This window comes from Mustelus asterias, chromosome 9, assembly GCF_964213995.1.
Source record: "Mustelus asterias chromosome 9, sMusAst1.hap1.1, whole genome shotgun sequence".
Lineage (NCBI taxonomy): Eukaryota > Metazoa > Chordata > Chondrichthyes > Carcharhiniformes > Triakidae > Mustelus > Mustelus asterias.
This window is the reverse complement of record NC_135809.1, coordinates 100,926,290-100,942,972: the sequence shown is the minus strand read 5'-3', so window position 1 is coordinate 100,942,972 and position 16,683 is coordinate 100,926,290. Positions and strand designations below refer to the sequence as shown.

Below are 16,683 nucleotides of genomic sequence, written 5' to 3'. Positions count from 1 at the left end.
AGGTGGTTTGTGGAGGAGCTGCTGTGAAGGGACAGTTAAACCCCAAATACTACTTCAGTGTTTCCCTCCCTACCTCCTCCTCTAACCAAAGAAAAGTCGGCAGGAAGACCACAAGCAAGGGAGAGGTGAGTTGAGATTCTTTTATCCTTTTACCTGTATAAGGGCAGTATGGCAGCGGTATGCTCCTCCTGCCAGATGTAGGAAATTAGGGAGCATTCTAGTCTCCCTAACTTTGTCTGCAGGAAGTGTGTCCAGTTGCAGCTCCTCACAGACCGCATTGTTCGGTTAGAGCGGCAGGTAGATGCACTGCGAAGCATACAGGAGGCAGAGAGTGTGATAGACACTAGTTACAGGGATCGGTGCTGCTTCCACTGTTATTTGTCATTTATATTAATGATTTGGATGAAAATATAGGAGGCATGTTTAGTAAGTTTGCAGATGACACCAAGATTGGTGGCACAGTGGACAGTGAAGAAAGTTATCTCCGATTGCAATGGGATCTTGATCAATTGGGCCAGTGAGCTGACGAATGGCAGATGGAGTTTAATTTAGACAAATGCGAGGGGATGCATTTTGGTAGATTGAACCAGGGCAGGACTTACTCAGTTAATGGTAGGGCGTTGGGGAGAGTTACAGAACAAAGAGATCCAGGGGTACATGTTCATAGCTCCTTGAAAGTGGAGTCACAGGTGGACAGAGTGGTGAAGAAGGCATTCTGCATGCTTGGTTTCATCAGTCAGAACATTGAATACAGGAGTTGGGACGTCTTGTTGAAATTGTACAAGACATTGGTAAGGCCACACTTGGAATACTGTGTGCAGTTCTGGTCACCCTATTATAGAAAGAATATGATTAAACTAGAAAGAGTGCAGAAAAGATTTATTAGGAAGCTACTGAGACTTTATGGTTTGAGTTATAAGGAGAGGCTGGATAGACTGGGACTTTTTTCTCTGGAGCGTAGGAGGCTGAGGAGTGATCTTATAGAGGTCTATAAAATAATGAGGGGCACAGATCAGCTAGATAGTCAATATCTTTTCCCAAAGGTAGGGGAGTCTAAAACGAGAGGACATAGGTTTAAGGTGAGAAGGGACAGATACAAAAGGGTCCAGAGGGGCAATTTGTTTCACACAGAGGGTGGTGAGTGTCTGGAACAAGCTGCCAGAGGTAGTAGTAGAGGCGGGTACAATTTTGTCTTTTAAAAAGCATTTAGATAATTACATGGATAAGGTGGATATAGAGGGATATGGGCCAAATGCGGGCAATTGGGATTAGTTTAGGGGTTTTAAAAAAAAGGGCGGCATGGACAAGTTGGGCTGAAGGGCCTGTTTCCATGCTGTAAACCTCTATGACTCTATGATCTGGAATGTGCTGATGGCAGATTCAATTTAGCTTTCAAAAGGGAATTGGATACCTGAAGGGAGAAACAAATCTGAAGGGCTAAGGAGAAAGGACAGGGAGTGGTACCAGAGAGCTGGCATGGATTCAATCGGCCAAATGGCCTCATTGTGCTGTAACTATTCTATGATTCCATGAAAACTTACATTCATCAAGCACCTTTCACAATATTGTATCAGTTGCTGCCACCTGATCACAAGAACGTTTTACAGCATTGACGGTATCGTTCCAGCCGGTTTTGTGAAGGGGAGGTCATGTCTCACAAACTTGATTGAGTTCCTTGAGGAAGTGATAAGAAAAATTGACCAGGGCAGGACAGCTGATATTGTATACACGGACCTTCGATCGATAAGGGTCAAACCTTTGATAAGGTTTCTCATGGCAGGCTGAAACAGAAGGCGAAGTCATATGGGATCTGTGGTGAGCTGGTAAGATGGTTACAAAACTGGCTTGGGCATAAAATAAGTAAGAAGTTTAACAACACCAGGTTAAAGTCCAACAGGTTTATTTGGTAGCAAAAGTCACACTGGCTTTTGCTACCAAATAAACCTGTTGGACTTTAACCTGGTGTTGTTAAACTTCTTACTGTGTTTACCCCAGTCCAACGCCGGCATCTCCACATCTTGGGCATAAAAAACAGAGAGTAGCAGTGGAAGGGTACTTTTCTAACTGGAGGTCTGTGACAAGTGGTGGGGTTCCACAAGGATCAGTACTGGGGCCTCTGTTGTTTGTAATATATATATTGGAGGAAAACGTAGGTGGTCTGATTAGTAAATTTGCAGATGATACAAAAATTGGGGGAGTCGTGGATAGTAAGGAGGATTGTCAGAGGATACAGCAGGATACAAATCGACTGGAGACCTGGACCAAAAGTTGGCAGATGGAATTTAACCAGGACAAATGTGAGGTGATACGATTTGGAAGGTCTACTGCAGAAGAAAAGTATACAGTAAATGGTAGAGCCCTTAGAAATATTAGCATACAGAGGGATCTCGACATCCAGATCCACAGTTCCCTGAAGGTGACAACTCAGGTGGACAAGGTGGTCAAGAAGTTGCATGGCATGCTGGCCTTCATTGGTCGGGGTGTTGAGAATAGGAATTGGAAAATCATGTTGCAGTTGTATAAGGCTTTAGTTAGGCCGCATTTGCAATGTTGTGTACAATTCTGCTCACCACACTACTGGAAGGATGTTGATGCATTTGAAAGCGTGCAGAAGAGATTTTCCAAGATGTTGCCTGGTTTGGACTTCATATGGACTATGAAGAAAGGTTGAGCAAACTTGGATTGTTTTCATTGGAGCGTCGGAAGATGAGGGGGGGACCTGATAGAGGTTTACAAAATTTTGAGAGGCTTGGATAGAATGGATAGTCAGAGTCTTTTTCCCAGGGTCGAAAGGTCAATTACTCGGAGGCATAGGCAGGAAGTGAGAGGGGGCAAGTTTAAAAGAGATGTAAGGAGTAAGTTTTTCACACAGACGGTGGTGAATTCCTGGAATGCGCTGCCGGAGGTGGTAATGGAAGCAGATTCTATAACAATCTTCAAGAGTCATCTGGATCAACACATGAATAGGCAGGGAATAGAGGGACATGGACCATGTAGAGGCAAGAAAATATTAAAGAGGCATGTGTGTCAGCACAGACTTGGTGGACCGAAGGGTCTGTTCCTGTGCTGTACAGTTCATTGTTCAGTTGTCAATTGAAATGGAAATGTTCAGACATTAAGTAGTGCAGCAACAAAGGGCGGGATTTTCCAGCCCTTCCTGCTGGCAGGATCTTCTGGTCCCACTGAAGGCAATCCCCATGGCGGGTTCCTGGTGGCATGGCAGGCAAGCCATACAAAACTGGGACTGAGGGCATTACTACTCATCAGTCATTGAGTACATTTAAGCCAGAGGTGGATATGTTCTTGATTGGTAACAGGATCAAAGGTTACAGGGAAAAGGCAGGAGAATCGGGTTGAGAAACTTATCAGCCATGATTGAATGGCGGAGCATACTCAATGGGCCAAATGGCCTGATTCTGCTCCTATATCTTATGACCTGATCAGTAATGTAAGAAGGCACCTGACTCAGAGTTTAGGTCAGCAGTGTACAGCTGAGTAGCAAAATGTAAAGACATGTCAAAGAGTCCGCTCCATACCTGTATCCTCTATGTACATAGTTCAGTAATGTGAATAAACATCACCCTTATTCATGGGTAACATCAATCTATGTGACTTCTTCTTCTAGAACATGGACATCTCAATCAACGGCCATCTAACCAATTTCAAGATATATTTCGGCGCCGGAGTAACTGTCTTATCAGATGGGGAACCGTGGCTCCAAGGCTGCTGGGTCTGAATCATGGACATCGCACTCTACTGTGCAGGGGAAGTCTAACTCCCGGTCATTGAAATGATTCAAGAGACATGAAAGTAGGGCGACAAACAGATCACAGAAGTTATGTACATCATACAAAATCAGACTTATTCGCTCCTCATTACAGACGCTTGTATAATTCACGACTTGCTTCAACAAGCAGAAGATGTGAAGACAATCACGGTCCCCATGCAGCCAGAACTCATCCTCCCGAAAGCTCGACTACAAAGCTGGAGCCCAGTGTTGACATTGTTGATAACTTCTCTCCCCTGTTCGCAGAGCAGTACTGTTTTTCTCCTTTTCAGGTTCCCGAACTGAACCAAGTGCCAAACAAACCCACAGCATGGGAGGTTACCACAGCACTCCCTCTGGAGTTGATGCCTGAGCCTGAACCAGAAGAGCCTCTGCCTTCACCAGTGACTACAGTGCAGTTGACTGAGATGATGGCCTACACACGACCCCAGCAACTACCAGCCAGTGGGATGGAACCACAGTGGCTGCTGTAACCACTTAACAGCCTGACGCAAACACTACTCAATAAAGGTGAACTGCTTTTCGGTTCTTCTTTCATTCATAATACGGCTCCCAGTCAACCTCAGACGGCTTCCAGATGCCCGAAAAGACAAAAGAAGAAGAAGAAGAAGAAGAAGGGATGTAACTGACAGCCAGATGGATAGCACTCCCATCCTCCCAGAAAGAAATGATCATCATTCATGGTACCAACCCACTATCATAGCAACTGGACCAACCAGGCGTGGTGCAACACTCTCCAATGGAAAAAGCACATGAAGCCACGCCTGTATCCGCTCAAACCAAAAGTCCACCAACAAGATCAACAGCCCCTAGAACATACCATTTTCCCAACTGGACAGTAAATGAGATATGGCAGGAGTACAAGAACTCTAAACCCTGATTTCAAAGATTTAAAGCAGGGAGATGGGGTAGTATGAACTATATTAATGTGTGTTGTTCATGTAATAATGTTAATCACAAAGCAGTTTAGAGTTAGAGTAGTTATAATTGTAATACCAAAGTTAATCACATAAGTCTTATGGCAACACAAGATTTGAATCAAACTAACTATTGTCAATCGAGATCCAGAGGATAAATATTTTTGGTGGGGGTGAGGGAAGACATGTAGCAGTACAATCTGGTATATTAAGGCTTAATCTAGGACTGAGTACAGTATCACTCAACAGTGATGTAAGAAGGCACCTGATCAAGAGCTTAGGTCAGCACTGTACAGCTAGGCAGCAATGTCTAAGGACATGCCATGGAGTTCTCTCATACTTGTACTCTCTACATATTTCACTAATGTTAATAAAGACTTCTTGGTAACTTCTGCAAGATTGTTTAAATGAGTAGTACACATCACAGGTAGTGATAACCCAACAACCCTGACCTGCACCAACTTCCCCAAATGGAGTACTGCGCGCAGTTCTGGTCACCTCATTACAGGAAAGATGTTGAAGCCATTGAAAGGGTGCAGAGGAGATTTACAAGGATGTTGCCTGGATTGGGGGGCATGCCTTATGAGGATAGGTTGAGGGAGCTTGGTCTCTTCTCCCTGGAGAGACGAAGGATGAGAGGTGACCTGATAGAGGTTTACAAGATGTTGAGGGGTCTGGATAGGGTGGACTCTCAGAGGCTATTTCCAAGGGCTGAAATGGTTGCTACGAGAGGACACAGGTTTAAGGTGCTGGGGGGTAGGTACAGGGGGGATGTCAGGGGTAAGTTTTTCACTCAGAGGGTGGTGGGTGAGTGGAATCGGCTGACGTCGGTGGTGGTGGAGGCAAACTCGTTGGGGTCTTTTAAGAGACTTCTGGATGAGTACATGGGATTTAATGGGATTGAGGGCTATAGATAGGCCTAGAGGTGGGGATGTGATCGGCGCAACTTGTGGGCCGAAGGGCCTGTTTGTGCTGTGACTTTCTATGTTCTATGTTCTAAATGCTAACCAAGATTCTGCTAACTCTTAAAGGGAAGAGCTTCAGGATTTCTTCCCATCGCCCCACAATAGTCAGAAAGCTGCCTTTAGATTTTTTTTAGCACTGGCAGTTTGCTAATCTTATATTGATGCCTGACCAGAAACGTGGATTGGGCTTCACAGCTGTGAAATCAGGTGGGTTTCTGATCCATTTGTGAAATGTGGGTGAATCATTGTTATGGCGGTTATAAAAACTGCAATATAATTGAAATTGGGAGTGGTTACTGAAGGATTTTGTGCTTTTATGAATGGTGAAATTATACTAGTTGAATCTAACCAATTAGAAAGCAGAAAAAAGATAGGCATGTGCACCCTTAACCACTGAGGGAGAAAAATGTGATACATTTTTACTACAAGCACCACATTACGGTTTTAAAAACATTCTGGTTAAAATAGGTTACTCTATGTAACAGCACGAATGGATGAGGCATTATATAGAGCATCCAATTCAATCTTCTGCAAAGCTGGAAACTATGAAATGCTGTCACTGACTGGAAATCACTTTGGGGGTTCATTAATAAGATTGATATTACACCAGGAAATCAATTTATCAATTTAGTATTTAGATTAGATCTTTTTTCCATCCTATTCAAATACATTCTCACTACTTAGGGATAACAGATGCTGGAGAATCTAAACCATATGTCAAGATGTATCAGGTTTGCCAAGTTCCTAGTAATATTAGCTGGGAACATTTTGGCAAATGATCTCCACCTAATGAGCATGGATAAATTTAACAATCACATTTTTAATAAAAGCCCACATGATATCATGTTGTTATTTAATACTGAATTTCTAATACATACCCTATTGCCTTTCAGCCAAGACTGTCACTCTTTATTGGGTTTTAATTTATTCCAAGAATACATAATAATGAATATTTTATAGCACTCCAGAATACAGGTATATAGTATCATGGAGCACACCAGGATGATAGGGAGTGGGATAGCTTGATCTTGGTTTCAGATAAAGCTCGGCACAACATTGTGGGCCGAAGGGCCTGTTCTGTGCTGTACTGTTCTATGTATACCCTAGACATGTCCAATGTAGTTTGTATCTTTTAAAGAAAAAACGATCATCTTTTCAATACTTCCCAAATATAGATCTCTTCTGTGCATTGTTATCTACTATTTCAGTGAGTTAAATGATTGTGTTGTGGGGACGTAAATAGTGGAAATCTTATTTGGAGTACAGCCATTTTTGAACAATGGTGCCAGTGCCCTTGTTTCCTACTTTAGGTTTTTGATAAAACAGCAAATACTTAGCAAATAACTAAAAGAACAGGTTGGCACCTTTGTTGGGAAACAGGACCATTTCAGAGTAATCCCTTTGGCCTACATCATCTCAATGTATTCACCCAACTATTTAATTCTCTGAAATATAGCAGTCCAATAAAAAGTAGACCTTGCTCACAATGAATCAAAGGATGCTCTTTTATGCCAGCAGTGATATTATCCACAAAGCGTGATGAGGAAATAATTAGGAAGTGTGACAGAAAACGTGCACATAATGGAAAGATTTTATATTATGAGCATCTCGAGTAAGAAAAGCATGATCTTTTTTACCTGTCTGTGTTCTCTCATTGTTATTTGTGCACTCATTTTCAGCAGTGTTTTTTTTGTTTTCCATGTGTTGACTTCTGCTCCCATGAAGGAAGATGTCTCTCCTCAAGATCCGCCGCTAATCAAATGTCTCACAACACCAGGTTAAAGTCCAACAGGTTTATTTGGCAGCACAAGCTTTCGGAGTCTCGGGCTCCTTCTTCAGGTGAGTGAGGAGTTGTGTTCACAAACAGGACAGATACAGACACAAACTCAATTTACAAGACAATGGTTGGAATGCGAGTCTTTACAGGTAATCAAGTCTTAAAGGTACAGACAATATGAGTGGAGAGAGGGCCAAGCACAGGTTAAAGAGGTGTGTATTGTCTCCAGGCAGGACAGTTAGTGAGATTTTGCAAGCCCAGTACCCTTCGTCCTCCAGTACTTCCCCAGAGCAGAGAAACTACGACATCTTCTCTGGAGCCTTCAACATGTCATCGATGAAGACGAACATCTCGCCAAGGCCATCCCCACACTCCCACTTCTTGCCTTCAAACAACCGCACAACCTCAAATAGACTATTGTCCGCAGCAAACTACCCAGACGTCAGGAGAACAGTGACCACGACACCACACAACCCTGCCACAGCAACCTCTGCAAGACGTGCCGGATCATCATCTCACATGAGAACACCATCCACCAGGTACACAGTACATACTCTTGCAACTCAGCCAATGTTGTCTACCTGATACGCTGCAGGAAAGGATGTCCCGAGGCATGGCACAATGGGGAGACCATGCAGACGCTACAACAACGGATGAATGAACACCGCTCGATAATCACCAGGCAGGAGTGTTCCCTTCCTGTCGGGGAACATTCAGCCTCTGATCTTCGGGTAAGCATTCTCCAAGGCAGCCTTCACGACACACAACACAGAATGGCTGAGCAGAAACTGATAGCCAAGTCCCGTACACACGAGGGCGGCCTCAACCAGAATCTTGGGTTCATGTCACACTATCTGTAACCCCCATGACTTGCCTGGGCTTGCAAAATCTCACTAACTGTCCTGGCTGGAGACAATACACACCTCTTTAACCTGTGCTTGGCCCTCTCTCCACTCACATTGTCTATACCTTTAAGACTTGATTATCTGTAAAGACTCACATTCCAACCATTGTCTTGTAAATCGAGTTTGTGTCTGTATCTGTCCTGTTTGTGAATACAACTCCTCACTCACCTGAAGGAGGAGTCTGAGACCTCAAAAGCTTGTGCTGCTAAATAAACCTGTTGGACTTTAACCTGGTGTTGTAAGACATCTTACTGTGCTTACCCCAGTCCAACGCCAGCATCTCCACATCATGGCTAATCAAATGGCCAGCAAATATCTTACCACTGGGAGTGTGGCTACTGCTGGGACTGCAGTCATGGGGCAGCACGGTAGCACAGTGGTTAGCACTGCTGCTTCACAGCTCTAGGGACCTGGGTTCGATTCCCGGCTTGGGTCACTGTCTGTGTGGAGTTTGCACATTCTCCTCGTGTCTGTGTGGATTTCCTCCGGGTGCTCCTGTTCCCTCCCACAGTCCAAAGATGTGCGGGTTAGGTTGATTGGCCATGCTAAAATTGTCCCTTAGTGTCCTGAAATGCGTAGGTTAGAGGGATTAGCGGGTAAATGTGTAGGGATATGGGGGTAGGGCCTGGGTGGGATTGTGGTCGGTGCAGACTCGATGGGCCAGATGGCCTCTTTCTGCACTGTAGGGTTTCTATGATTCTATGTTACCCTGACCAGTAGTGATACTGGAGGCTGAGGTTCAAGGTAAGTGGGATGGCCTTTCCAGGGCCAGTCAGGCACAGGGGGTCAGAAAAAGGAGGAACCTCCTCTACCGAGTGACCAGGTAGGCCCAGTCATGTGAATCCCTTCCGACTAGTAAAGTAAAAGAGGTGTAGGGGCCCTTAATTTGCCATTACCTGGTGACTGAAGAGCTTCAATTGGCCCAAAAATGGGTGGGCCATCCAACTTCTACCTCGCTGCTGGTAAATTATCAGTGTAGGCAGGCAGATGATGGGCATGACACAATTCTATATTCTCAACCTCCTCCCCCGATAGTCCACTGGAGGGTGGAGGTACAATGGCATGTAAACTTTGATCTGTCTTTGTTTCTGCTTCCATTTCTGCTATTTTGTTTACTCTCAATCATTTCCTTTATCCTGTCTACTATACCTGTTTGGCACTGCTATTAGCTGTTCCCTATTTTATCTTAAATTCAGCAGTCCTTTTGCTTCAAATTCCTTGATTTTTTTTGCCTTGGCCTGACTATTGTTATGACCAGCTTCACTCTTTCTGTGCCCTCCCGCTTCTCCAGTTCTGGTCTTCCTTTTTGATAATTTTTCCTGAGGCTTGCTGTTGGCACTCACCCTTTACCAACTTTACATTCCTGCAGTGTTGACTGTCATGCAAACTCATTAAAATGCTATTTGCTTTGCAATTAGCTCCGTAGCTGATGAGAAACATATGCCTTTAAATTCATAACTGGTTAAAGGTGGCATGCAGTAGGTATCTTCTTGTTAAATTTGCACTGAGTAGTAACTTTATGGGACCATAGGAGAGGAGGTATTGGTGTACTGAGATGGGATGCTAAGGGAATTGGGGCATGGCTGACTAAGGGAGGGCGTGTCATGGTAGACCTACAAGGGTTTGTGGGAACAGAGTGTGGAAGTTGGACCACACAGGGAAGGTCAATACGTGCAGACGGGAGGTGAAGTACAATTGTAGAGTGATCCATGGTTAGAGGGAAGTTCAATGCTGAGGTTCTGAGAGTTTAGGGTAATAGAGGGTAGGACACAGAAAGAGACCATTCAGCCCATTGTGTCTGCATGGCTGAAATTAAAAAAACTAGCTGCCCATTCTAATCCCATCTTCCAGCACCCAGTCCACAGTCTTGCAGATTATAGCTCTTTAGGTGTAAATCCAGGTACCTTTCAAATGAGTTGAGGGTTTCTGCCATCTGCTGTCATCACTGACCTCCTGCTGTTCCCAGTCTGACTGAAGGAGAACCAGTGGGGACACCCAGTCTGCTTTGAAACATCACTCCAGAATAGCAGATGGTGGCTGCAGTTGAGGATATCTCGGGTGGGGGAGGGCAGGAAGGATCATAGAATTCCCACAGAGCAGAAGCAGGCCATTCGGTCCATCGGGTTTGCACCAACTCTCCGACGAATCATCCCACCCAGACCCTATCCACATAACCGCCTTAAATTTGCCCTGCTAATTGCCCTACCCTACACATCTTGGGACATTAAGGGGCAATTTAGCACGGCCAATCAACCTAACCTGCACATCTTTGGACTGTGGCAGGAAACCGGAGCACCAGGAGAAAACCCATGCAGGTACTGGGAGAATGTTCAAACTCCACAGTCACCCAAGATCTCAAAGGGTTTGTAGGTTGGAAGAGATTACAGAGATTGAGAGGGATGAGGAAATAGAGGGAATTAAAAACAAGAATGAGAATTTTAAAATAGAGGTATTTCTGTTGTGCAATTTGGGGTACTTTTTACTGAGGCGGGCCCAGCGAGTCGGAAAATTACCTGATGAGAGCTACCTGCCTTGGTAGCGAAAATACGGCCCTAAAACAGATTTTATCAAAGTTCAAACAGCCGATTGAAAATGTTTAAGGACCCAACTATGCCTGAAATCAGTAGAGGTTTTTAAATAAGTAAGTACTGGGTAAGTAATTATCGATATGCGCAAAATAGCAAGTGTACTTTATATATTACAAGAAGCCCCTTTGTAATTGGTGCGGTGATCGTATTATTTATGGTCGTATTATTTATCTGATATGGGCAGCAACCCACGTTAAGTGTGGATGTGTCAGTAGTGGGACTGTATTAACAGTTCCCATTATAACTATTTAAATGGACATTTGTACATCTTGACCAGAACGATGTTACCAACAATCATCGCATCAGTACTAGCTGTATGCAGGACACGGACACATATGCATCTGTATACATGCATACACAAGTTTTTAAAAGGCTGGGAAGGAAGGGGGTTACTGTCTTCAATGGGGTGCCTTTGTGCAAATGGGCTTAGCCCCCTAAAATATCACCCACCCCCTTCTTCCTACTCTCTAAAATCACCTCCTCTACCACCCTGCCTCCCTCCCCAAACTGCCCAAACCCCACCTGACCAATACCTTGGACTCACCTTGCTCTGGGAACCACTCAGCCTTCCTTTTGGAACTGGCTACAGTTCTGGCAGCACTCACTATTGTGCTCTTGGCGCTGCTGGGACTGTTGCAGTTGGTGGCCAAACTAATCGGCTGGCAGGGTGGAAATCCCTTCCCAGTGAGGGACGGGTGTCTCACTGGCAGGCTATTTAGTCAGCCCGCCGTATGTTATGGCTGTTGGGCAGAAAGGTGCCGAGAAAGTCAGCTGCACGCCGACTTTACTTCTGGGTGGAAAGTCGTCCACCTCCAATGATATGCAGCCCGGTGTCTCTGTGCCAGTGATGTCACTGGAATGGCTGGTGGGAGGAACAACTGAAATGATGGGTTTCAGTTCACGTACGGGGTCATTTATTAACATGTAAACAGGGAAAATGGTTGACTGCATAATCTGGTGACTTGAGTGGGAAACAGCTTTTATGAGGAGAACATCCTGAGAAGTTATGGAGAGTAAGAAGTTTAACAACACCAGGTTAAAGTCCAACAGGTTTATTTGGTAGCAAAAGCCTCACAAGCTTTCAGAGCTCTAAGCCCCTTCTTCAGGTGAGTGGGAATTCTGTTCACAAACAGAGCTTATAAAGACACAGACTCAATTTACATGAATAATGGTTGGAATGCGAATACTCATGTAAAATTATTCATGTAAATTGAGTCTGTGTCTTTATGTGCCCTGTTTGTGAACAGAATTCCCACTCCCCTGAAGAAGGGGCTTGGAGCTCCGAAAGCTTGTGTGGCTTTTGCTACCAAATAAACCTGTTGGACTTTAACCTGGTGTTGTTAAACTTCTTACTGTGTTTACCCCAGTCCAACGCCGGCATCTCCACATCAAGTTATGGAGATGCAGTATGCAATATCCCATACATTATTATGCATGTGGCTCCATGGGCCATAATTTGGACATTCCAGATGCAAGTATTACTGAAATCAACTGCAAGTTTCACAAGTCATTTCTTCCAATTTTACTTTGAAAATAAAGAAAGAATGGATGTGCATTTATGTATCAAATCCTTAGGATTTTCTAATGCACTTCATTTTGAATAATGCAGTCCCTGTTGCTCACAAACATGACTATTAAATTGCACACATCTTACCCCAAAGAGAAAATAAATGCATGACCAGATAATATATTTTTCATGATATTAGTGAGACTGAATGTTGGTCAGGAAATCATTGGGCTTCTTAGATGAGTTTTGTGGGAGAATTTACATTAATGTAAGTAGAAAGGCAGGGCCTTGGTTTTACAACCCACTTAACTTACGGCTTCCCAATAACGTAGCCTCAATACTGCACCAAAATGTCAGCTTAATTTATGTGCTCAAGTCAATACTGAGTTTGAACACATCTATTTGGAAAATTCCAATACAGACTCAGAAAACAAAAAGGGACATGCACTAGCATTTCACACTGAAGACTTTTAAAATTTGCAATAATTACTGTGAGAGGCATAAATGAACAACATGAGTTTCCAAAACTTGATCAGGGTGCTAAGGTGCTGATAACATTCATCATCCTGTCAGGCTGCTAAGGTGTTTACCGTGCATTGCATGTTTCTGATCAGTCAGTAATTGAGATAGCGCCCAGAATGCATCCTCTTCATTCAAATACATGAGTAGAATGGCTGCGATCTGGCTCATTCCTTGACAGTAGCTCACCTCCTGTGAAGAGAGGGATGATAAGAACATAAGAAATAGGAGCAGGAGTAGGCCATCGAGCCTGCCCCGCCATTCAATAAGATCATGGCTGATCTGAAGTGGATCAGTTCCACTTACCCGCCTGATCCCCATAACCCCTAATTCCCTTACCGATCAGGAATCCATCTATCCGTGATTTAAACATATTCAACAAGGTAGCCTCCACCACTTCAGTGGGCAGAGAATTCCAGAGATTCACCACCCTCTGAGAGAAGAAGTTCCTCCTCAACTCTGTCCTAAACTGACCCCCCTTTATTTTGAGGCTGTGCCCTCTAGTTCTAGTTTCCTTTCTAAGTGGAAAGAATTTCTCCATCTCTACCCTATCCAGCCCCTTCATTATCTTATAGGTCTCTATAAGATCCCCCCTCAGCCTTCTAAATTCCAACGAATACAAACCCAATCTGCTCAGTCTCTCCTCATAATCAACACCCCTCATCTCTGGTATCAACCTGGTGAACCTTCTCTGCACTCCCTCCAAGGCCAATATATCCTTCCACAAATAAGGGGACCAATACTGCACACAGTATTCCAGCTGCAGCCTCACCAATGCCCTGTACAGATGCAGCAAGACATCTCTGCTTTATATTCTATCCCCCTTGCGATATAGGCCAACATCCCATTTGCCTTCTTGATCACCTGTTGCACCTGCAGACTGGGTTTTTGCGTCTCATGCACAAGGACCCCCAGGTCCCTCTGCACAGCAGCATGTTGTAATTTCTTTCCATTTAGATAATAATCCAATTTGCTATTATTTCTTCCAAAGTGAATAACCTCGCATTTGTTAACATTATACTCCATCTGCCAGATCCTCGCCCACTCACTCAGCCTGTCCAAATCTCTCTGCAGACCTTCTACGCCCTCCATACGATTCACTTTTCCACTTATCTTTGTGTCATCTGCAAACGTTGTTACCCTACACTCAGTCCCCTCCTCCAGATCGTCAGATGATTAATTTCTTACTCATAAATTCTAACTATGCTGTATCTGATGTTGCCCTAAGAAGCAAGCAATTAATTATAAACTAGATGAGATAGAGAATTAAAAAAGCTATTGCATACAGGAAGAAGTATGTAAATCTTAAACCTGATCAAAATAAATGACAGAGGAGATACAAATTGCATTCAATAAATTGTATATTCTATAATGTTGGAAAAATGAACAGCAACATTAACTTTTTATCATGTCCATTTAATTGGTGCTCTCTCTTTATCCATGTTTTAAAGTTTTAAAGTTTATTTATTATCACAAGGCTTACATTAACACTGCAATGAAGTTACTGTGAAATTCCCCTAGTCGCCAGAGTCCGGCACCTGTTCAATGCACCTGACCAACACGTCTTTCAGACTGTGGGAAGAAACCGGAGCACCCGGAGGAAACCCACGCAGACACGGGGAGAACGTGCAAACTCCACACAGACAGTGACCCAAGCCAGGAATTGAATCCAGGTCCCTGGCGCTGTGATGCAGCAGTGATAACCACTGTGCCACCCCATGTAACCTGGAAAAGTGTCTGTCTCTTCAATCAAGTTTCTATCCTGATTTTGATCATTCCAATTTTCAGCTGGCTTAATCCCAAGTTCTGGAATTTTCTATCTAAACCACTTTTCTATTTCCCTCTCTTTCCCCTCAAAAATGGTAATTAAAACTACCCCTTTGACCAAGCTTTTGGTCTCTAATGCTAACCTCTCCTTATCTGGCTTGGTGTCAAACTTTTATTTGAAGTACGTACTTCGGATGAATTGCAGCTTTGGTTCTTCCCCATTTACGTACAGCCCTTGGCAATGTAATCCACAACAACAGGATCAACTTCCCCCTGTAAGCTAACAACACTCAAGACTATCTCCATTGCCTCTCTTGAGCTCTTTATTGACCACTGTTTGTCCAATAGCCAACCTTGGAGGAGCTGAATTTTCCTTAAGCTAAACACTGGGTGGACTAATGCCATCATTTTGGGCCCCAGTACTAGCTTTTTACCCTTGCCACTGATTCTATTCTGTTTTCTGGCCGTTGTCTCAAGCTGAACTAGACTATTCAGGAACTTGATATACTTTAGGCGGAGGTTCCAACCCCACATATTCTCATAAAGATAGTCTATTTGTACCTTGTCCACTTTTGCCCCTGCCTCAGTCCATCTCCCACTGAATCCCTGATCCATGTCTCTGCCATCAGCTCAATGACTATTTCAATGTTTCCTTTGCTGATCTATCTTACCCTAGCTTCTCATCCAAAATGCTGTTGCCCACACCCTAATTTGCATAATCTTTCATCTGAATTCTTGCTAAATTATACTGATTGCTAATACTCCAATTTAAAATGATCATCCTTTTTTTAGCCTATTTACCCTATCAACCTTAGCCAGATCTTTCTTCTTACCATTGTGACCTGACTGTCTTTGTGTAAGCTTAAGATTCTTGTTTGTGATTGAATATGTCACTTCCAAAATTCATACTTTTTAAAAGTCTATTTATTATTGTCACAAGTAGGCTTACGTTAACACTGCAATGAAGTCACCACACTCAGGCACCTGTTCGGGTACAGTGAGGGAGAATTTAGCATGGTCAATGCCTCTGACCAGCACATCTTTTGGACTGTGAGAGAAACTGGAGTATCTGGAGGAAACCTATGCAGACAAGGGGAAAATGTGCAGATTCCGCACAGACAGTGACCTAAGCCAGGAAGCAAACCCCAGTCCCTGATGCTGCGAGGCAGCAGTGCTAACCAACTGTGCCACTGTATTGGATTCATACATTTGGTTGAAAGATAAATCCAATGTCTTTAAGATTCAAATCTACAAATCTGCAACGTAAATGGCTTGAAACTGCAAGTTGACATTTGCATATTGAATTTTTTATATTAACAACAAATATTATTATACCTCAGGACGTAAATACAGCTTCATTTTCTTACCGTGTTGTATACAGAATAGGCAGCGAGTACATGAAACAAAGCTTGCTGTCTGTTTAAAGAAAATTTAATCATAATTAGGAATAATGCAATTTAGCACAGCATAGATAAAGAACATTTCCTACTCTTGGTATTTGTATATTTTATATTCTGAGATTGATGGACAAGTATTTTTATATAAACACCATCTAATTAAAAGCCTGTTTCAATTATAAGTTCAATTAAGAACTAATAAAAATAAGGTTGGGGTGCCAATATAGTGGCAATGAATTAAGCCACTAAATGATTCCAGTTATGAGTGGGCAGCGGGCCAAAGAAGAATCCTGCTTCTAATTTGGGATAAATAGCCAATATCACTCAGAAAGGATGGTTGGCATGGGAAATAGAAAAACGTAAACATCAGTACAGTAGGAATTATGTTCTGAAGTTATGGTAGAGGCTTATTGTTTGAGCATATTAAATATCAGATTTGTGACCAAATCTTGAAAATTGCAATGAACCTGTACTTACGGCATGCAAGCAATTCCTGTAACATGGGTTAGTGACGTTAGAAACAAAGGTCAGTGCAAAACAATGACCGGCTATTG

The 16,683-nt window shown here is 43.3% G+C and overlaps 1 protein-coding gene across 3 annotated transcripts in view; it reads right to left on the bottom strand.

The window, feature by feature from the left end:
* The window catches only part of LOC144498875 (uncharacterized), a 256,941-nt gene that overhangs the window by 84,298 nt on the left and 155,960 nt on the right, over nucleotides 1–16,683 (bottom strand). For all 3 annotated transcript variants that reach the window (XM_078220688.1, XM_078220690.1, XM_078220689.1), the window contains exons 9-10: nucleotides 16,100–16,148; nucleotides 13,037–13,157 (exon numbers count right to left, since the gene is read on the bottom strand). In XM_078220688.1, coding sequence (XP_078076814.1) covers nucleotides 13,037–13,157; nucleotides 16,100–16,148 — 170 coding nt within the window. The remainder of the gene's footprint in view (nucleotides 1–13,036; nucleotides 13,158–16,099; nucleotides 16,149–16,683) is intronic.